The sequence below is a fragment of the Sinocyclocheilus rhinocerous genome, unplaced genomic scaffold, assembly GCF_001515625.1.
Source record: "Sinocyclocheilus rhinocerous isolate Xijiao unplaced genomic scaffold, SAMN03320098_v1.1 scaffold1994, whole genome shotgun sequence".
Lineage (NCBI taxonomy): Eukaryota > Metazoa > Chordata > Actinopteri > Cypriniformes > Cyprinidae > Sinocyclocheilus > Sinocyclocheilus rhinocerous.
The window spans coordinates 282,772-289,994 of NW_015666538.1; the positions used below are offsets into that span (position 1 = coordinate 282,772).

At 36.0% G+C, this 7,223-nt stretch overlaps 1 protein-coding gene across 11 annotated transcripts in view; it reads right to left on the bottom strand.

Moving 5' to 3' along the window:
• The window catches only part of LOC107732596 (calcium/calmodulin-dependent protein kinase type II delta 1 chain), a 169,711-nt gene extending 162,926 nt beyond the window's left edge, over nt 1-6,785 (bottom strand). For 8 of the 11 annotated variants that reach the window (XM_016543972.1, XM_016543966.1, XM_016543971.1 and 5 more), the window contains exons 1-2: nt 6,514-6,784; nt 5,950-6,044 (exon numbers count right to left, since the gene is read on the bottom strand). In XM_016543972.1, coding sequence (XP_016399458.1) covers nt 5,950-6,044; nt 6,514-6,575 — 157 coding nt within the window. In that variant the 5' untranslated portion in view covers nt 6,576-6,784. Of the gene's footprint in view, nt 1-5,949; nt 6,045-6,513 lie in introns of all 11 variants that reach the window. The other 3 variants (XM_016543974.1, XM_016543973.1, XM_016543964.1) reach the window with 2 other exon arrangements.
• Nucleotides 6,786-7,223: the final 438 nt, after the last annotated feature.

A 7,223-nucleotide genomic window follows, 5' to 3' on the forward strand; every position in this document is an offset into this window, starting at 1 on the left:
AAGAAGCAAATTACAAACCATAAGACAAATACAATAGATACAAATTAAATCAACTCATTTTTCTAATACAGTAGGTTTAACATGTATACATTTATTTAACATCTTTTGTTGCTTGATAAACACTAATGAGACAGACAGGTATTTAATTAGGCTGCTGTCCCTTTAAAACCGAATGAATGTAATATACTAACACATATATCCGGTTTTCACCCACCTGTTTACGTTCACTTAAGCCATAACTGACTGCATTTACGTGAGATACTCCACATGATGGAGATTTTGACAGCTGTGTGTGTATTTGACAATAAAGGCGCAAGGAGAACTGATCGCAGAACTGGGATCGCGCAGGTGTGCGGCCGAGAGCGAGAGAGTGCTTCTGTGTGTCATTCAGCGTGATTCCGCCTATCCCACCTTCACTTACTGCAATTTGTCCTATGACAAGCTTAGTTACCTTTGATTAGTCTGTTCTCACGTGACAGAACACTTGCCACTACTACTTGCTCTGATCACCCAGTCGTAAAGAAATTTGGAAATACGGGACAAAACATGATTTTTTCAAAATAAGTCAGGACACTAAAAATAGAGCTGAAATACGGGACTGTCCCGGGAAAAACAGGACGTCTGGTCACCCTACTCAGGGGACATTCAAACAATTTGTTATGAATATGAGATTGACCTGAAGAATAAATGTTTTATAGATGCAGGTAATCACTCACTCAGACAATCTTTCTCTCATAATACTTTACTCTACACAATGCTTTTAGCATACAGCTTATAGCATAGAGCTTTGAAGTATTTTACCAGGCTAATACTTTTACACATAATAGCTTCAATGAAGCAACTCAGTGTTCTTTCGTTACTAGTTCTATAGTGATGTTTTCGAATTAATAACAGAAGCTTGGGCTCATCTGTTAAACTGTCAACTTGAGATGTGAATCCGTGGCCAAAGTAGTTCCACACTCAAGAGGGTTTTTTATGACACTCCTTTGTTTTTTCTTATATATTTACACATTTGTGCCGTCAAACTGTTGTATTTGCAATATGACTCTTGTAGTCGTGCGATATGGCTTTATATGCATATATATAATTTCAGGACTCCAGACTGCGACCTAAAATATTAATTTGCGAGTGAAGTTTTTGCTGAGGTGGCCAATGGCGACTACAGAAATTTACATGTTGTGATTTTGCATGTAATTACTTTTTTTTTCTGATTGTTTTGCGATCACATATTTTGTTATGTTTACGTAATAAACTGAGGCGATGCACATCAAAGTTTTAGTGAAAAAAAGCAGCTCCAGTTGATGAGAGAGCGGAGACGTGAGAAGTGCGTGCAGAAAAGCAGTGTCTATTTTGTGCGCAACTTGAACAAACTACAACAGGTAAAGCTGTCAGCTGTTTGGACATTAATATCGTTAACAATTTGTTTATAATCGATACGGCTTCTTGTTATCAAGATCTTTAGTCTATTTGCTGTGTTCTGTTAATGCGTGAGCTTCATATTATTTGTAGCGCACTTGCCGTCCAATAATCACAATAAGCTTTGTGCTTTGTTACATTTTAATAAACAAAGTATCAGCTTTAAAATTCTGCCAAATTCATAACGAAATTCATAGAATGAATACCACTTTGGCGCTCTTTAATGTGGCATGAGCGCTTGCTTTACCGCCTCAGTTCATGTGAACCCGTCATTATCTTTCTCTTTACTACGATAGTAGGCCTACAAATTAAAAATGAATGGACACCAAAAGGTATTTTATAAGATAGAGTACATCTTAATGAAATGTCTCATGGAATCGCTCATTCAGTGTTTCAAACTGCAGAAAATGTGGAAAACTTGTAAATAATGCCACGTAACAATCATTTACCTCAGAATAACCATTCCGCATCCATAACCTCATCAGTCAGTCCGAAAAAAATAACTATAAATCGGAGCATTTTGCTTAATTTACGCCCTGTATCGCATATTCATATTTTTACTTAACCTGTTGTCTACATGATAAGAAAGAATGCAAGGAGCTAAAGGTAATATTCAATACCTCCTATATAATTGCATGTTACTAATGAAGAAAAACAGACTGGATGTGTGCAAAACATATGACAACATTTATAGGATGCATTGAGGAGGAGCCCAAACTACACTCAATGGCAAAGTGATGCTGAAATAATTATGGTCCATGATATTGGCACAGATTCTGTGTAATATAAACAATTCTTTGTGACTGTATATAGTTCTCAAGTTGGAAAAATGTTAAAATGTAAAAAAAATAATAATAATACACGTTTATTCTATGGCACCTAAAAAAAAATTATTTGGCACCTAATTTTGTTTCTTATAGGAGCCAATGGCTCCTTAATTGAATTTTTTGTCTGGAGCCCTGTATATGTATATCACAGGAACCCAGGGAAAAATATTTTCCTATTAAAACGTTTTCCCTGGGGTTCCTGTGATGTAATGGCTTCAATATCAGAAAAGCATACAATTGCTTCTAAAAAATAAAAACAATAAAATAGTTCAACAGAGCATGAAAAAAATACAAATTAGCAAATGATGTCCAGTTCAAGTTATGTTCTGATCAAAAGTTATGTTCTGATCAAAGTGTAACACTTTGAGGGATTTTTACACTTGAGTCCTCTTTAAAAGAGCTGAATTTAGATACCTTTCAGTTGACCCAAAATTGAAAGAATCTAGTCGTCTTTGCATTTACATTGCACATAACTGAAAGTGGAGTCATAACATTCAGGTCCAAAAAAAAAACTCTTCTTTTGTTTTGTTTTGAAAAATTGTACATTTGGATGTTTTTTGAGAAAAATTTTACGTCCAACTACCCTACTCCAACATTTTCTCATACATGTCGACCTTCAGCTTTTACTGTTAGATTCTCTGTACACTTCTTAGTGCCCCTCACAGTAACCAAGTGAGGGGTCTCTCTTATACACAAAGGACTTCTTTTTTCCATTCGCCTGACAGTCTATTAAAGACACAGTATGAGTCAATACTGGGACACCAGAGCCATCCCACGCTTGCACTCAGCAAACAGCTGCCTCTGAAAGCTCAGCCAGACATAAAACACAAGGCTTCCACAACACCCCTGGCCTATTATGCTATTGACAGATTGACCCATAAAGGTCAAAATAAGTAAGAAATGGGCCTGCTCTACAGTGGGCGGCAAGTGATGTCACGAGCTTCTGAAGGTAGGGCTGCACGATTAATCGAATGTGATTGTCATGCGCATTTTGTTAAAGGGGTCATATGATGCTGCTAAAAAGAACATTATTTTGTGTATTTGGTGTAATGAAATGTGTTTATGCGGTTTAAAGTTCAAAAAACACAGCTTCTGTCGAATCGCGATCTCGATTCCATTTCGATTTATCGTGCAGCCCTATCTGAAGGTACCTACTACAAGTGATTTTTTTTTTTAAACGTTAAGCCAACTTGCAAAGGCAAAGCTACAGTCTAAAGACTATTGTTAATCATAATAAAATAATAACAAAAAAAATAAATATTTGCACTGTACCATTTTAATAAAAGTAACAAAAAGAAAAACTATTTTACAAGCTGCACACGCATGCAAAAATACAACGTTTGCTGATTAATATAACAGAGCAGTAACATAAAGACAGCACAGAAGCCTATTCCAGGGTTCTGTGATGCGCAGGAAAGTACTGAGTTCCTTTGTAGACTTGTCCATGTCATGATCAAATGTTACTGAGCGATTTAAATCAGTAGTGGTAACCTGAGGTGCATTTCCCAAAAGCAATGTCAGATAACTATGGTCGCAAGTTCCATTAAACTCTTGGAACCATTGGAATTTGTGACCATATTTGTTTTGGGAAACGCACAACTGGTAGATAGAAATGCTGCACTCCACCAGATTTACAATTTCAAAATGACAGAAATCTAGAGAAGAACATTTTCGGCACAGAATAGGTGAGATAAAAATTAAAATATTTAAGGGATGGCTAAATTCTCTCAATTTTATAAAACTACATGACCAAGTGCTTTAGATTCAGTAACTCTTTCAGCTCAATACATGTCCTATGGCTCGAAGGCTGCACTTGGTTTTTATACCTTCTGGTACTTGCCCATGCAAATCTCACAGCCACAATGGAACAGTGTTATGGGTGGTTTGGGTGACGTTATGCAGTTATAGTTGGAGTGGTTTTGTTTGGGGCGCACTGCTATGCAGTTGCTGAGATTTCTGGGTGGTGCTAGGTGGTTATTTACTGATTTACTCCAAAGTGTCTATGAGATTCTTGTCCTTGGGATTTTTGCCCATGTTTATAGTTATTTCAAATGTCACCTGTCTAATTAATTTTTTTTTAAAAACAGCTTTTATTGAAACCAAAATGACTTGCTTTCTACTTCCAGGTTTTTATTACGTAATAAAGATGATTAAATCAGCACAAGACCGGCCTGCACAGACACAGATCAACACCTGCTTCTTCATCATGGTCTCTTTGACCCAGCCACTGATGCATTAGTGAAGGACAGGAGAAGGAGGCAGGAGAAGCATAACAGGATCACTGGACTAAAAATAACATTAGGATCCTTTGGAAGGTAATGTTACGTTGTAAAGTAAAGTGGCTGTTTATTTTCAACTATGCGATTGTCTCAGTAGAGCATTATTTGTTTGTTCGGGTACATTTCACTATGGATTCTTTGGTAAACCAATCCCAATTCGACACAGGCTTTGCAAACAGACTTTTACTGAAAAACATAGACTCAAGTAAAAAAAGTGCTGCAGAGATGACATTTTTTGTAAAACCTGGAATTTTTTAGCATTTTCACACTTCTGGATCCATCGAAGTCAATGGTTTTTTGGTTAAATATCTGAAATAAGGTTTGTCAAGCTCAAATTATATATTCATATTTATTTTATGACATAAAATACATCAGTAATACTTCCAGGCTGTCCTACAAAAATATGTAATCACTGCGGCATTTTATGTATGAAATATACAGAAAGTGATCAAAAACAATCCCTTTATAAACAGTGGAGCTGTCAATCACACAGTAAGTTTATCACTGACAGAGAGTTCTACACTTTGGCCAAAACTCCCGGTAAAATCAATGACACTGCATAATGTCTACACTGCATGATGAATATCTTATTTACATTGTGTCTGCACTGTTATGATGAAAGCATTCATGAGAGTGCAGAAATCGTGAGGTCATTGCATTTGTTCGCTCGACAGATAAGGCTTTGATAGCCTACAATGACCAGCGCTGCAATGGGAGTAGATCTAAATTTAATGTTATAATCAGCACATTTAAGGATTAGTTCATCTCAGCAGCTATGATAGTACAGGCATAGTAAATGAGTTCCACATGTAATACTTATTTCATATGCAGAGACATTACCCAATCGTAGCAGTGGACTTTACTTTGGAGTCTTAAAGGAGACCCGTCCATTTAAAGTGTTCAAATTAGAGGACTAAAATCAGGGTAGAAATGGCCTTTTATTTTATAAATTATTACTTTATTATTTTACTATATATAAATTATTATATATAAATAATATTTACAGTAAGAAAATACAGTAAAAAATGATGTAAAAATCCTACTAACATCATAAGTGCACCTCAGGAAACATTATACAATTTAAAATGCAGTTCATGATACCTTAAATACTTAGGGTTAGGGGTTGGTTCAACTTAACCCTAAATATGATAAGTAGCAATAGTTATGCTTGCTCTAGTAACTAGGTAACTAATGCTATGTGGCCAAGAACAGCTGTGGTTTTGTACATGTAACCAAAAGCAATGACCTTACTGTGGTTACAATACAACCACAATAAAACCCTTAATGGAACAATACTGAACACTACAACATGCAATAATATATTACGTTAAATCTACAGATGTAGTAAGAGTTCAACACCGTACTCAACTGAACCAGTTGTATTATTTTCAGCATATGATAGGCTATACTCAGCAGAGTGAGCTCACCTCTGGCAGACAGCTTTTTGGTGTTGATGATTTTGGCAGCATATTCCTGACCAGTAGAGATTTTCAAACATCTTCTCACCACAGAAAAGGCTCCTCTGTAAATCAAAAATAAAATTAGTTCCTCACTGTGAAAATACTACTCTGATCCCCTCTGCCTTTTCTAAAAAAAAATAAAAAAAATGTAGACGTTTCTAAAACCTTGTCTTGAATATCCCCGCTATATATTCATAGAATATATGGGCGGTATCTGTAATATGCTTCTCAACATCAACATAACTCCGTTCTGAAAGTAAATAAACATTACGTTTTAAATAAGGGAATTCCGCTGTTTACTATTCCCGCCAAAAACGGGAAAAGACTAATAAAAAAAAGGCACAGTAATTAATTGCCACTGTGAAACTCTGCGTCATAACAGCACATGAAAGACGCCGAAAAGAGACTTGCGAACGCAGGTACAGAATCAGGTAGGGACTAACAGGTAACTGTCAGTGCATTTAAACAGACTGGACTTTTCAAAAAACGTTTCAGATTGTTATTAGAAGCGTGTGCATAACTAATACTTACTTTCCCAGTTCTTCATACAGCTGATATTCGTCGGTAAACCTGGTGCAGGTTGTTGAAGCCATACTGAGAGCGACGGGAAGAACAATCTGAGCGCAAAAGTGAAATCTGCGGTTACCTCTTCCTATATATCCTCAGTGCGGACTGAATGTAAATGTTTCAACTGTGGAAAGAAATGAAAATGTCCAAGTCTGTCACTACAAATCCTCTTGTATGTGTGAGATGGTGACTGGCACTGTTTGACACCTATTTGAAGTTGAAGCGTCGCACCTCTTCTGATCAGCGATGTCCGATTCGTGTTGTTCTTTTAAACCGGTTCTTTTTAATGATTCAATCCAACCGATTCGAAAGCGTGTGTGAATCATTCGAGTTTCGGGGACTTTCATTTGCTACACATCAATGTTTCTAGTCACAAACGCGTAGCTGATGGAATATATATATATATTTATGAAGAGTGGAAGAGTATTTGTTTATAACGTATTTCAAAAATGTATGAAACCAACGTAAGTAGCCTATTATATTTTTAGAAATTTGCGCGTTTTAAACTATAAAACAAATATAAATAAACTATAGTAGGCTACTGTTAAATTTGCCCCATGTATTCATTTTATAACATCATACAAAGGTTGCATTATAATTTATACTGTCAGCATAAAAAAATTGGTCTGAAATTAGTAACAGTAGGCTCTTAATTATCTCTTATTCGTTTACCG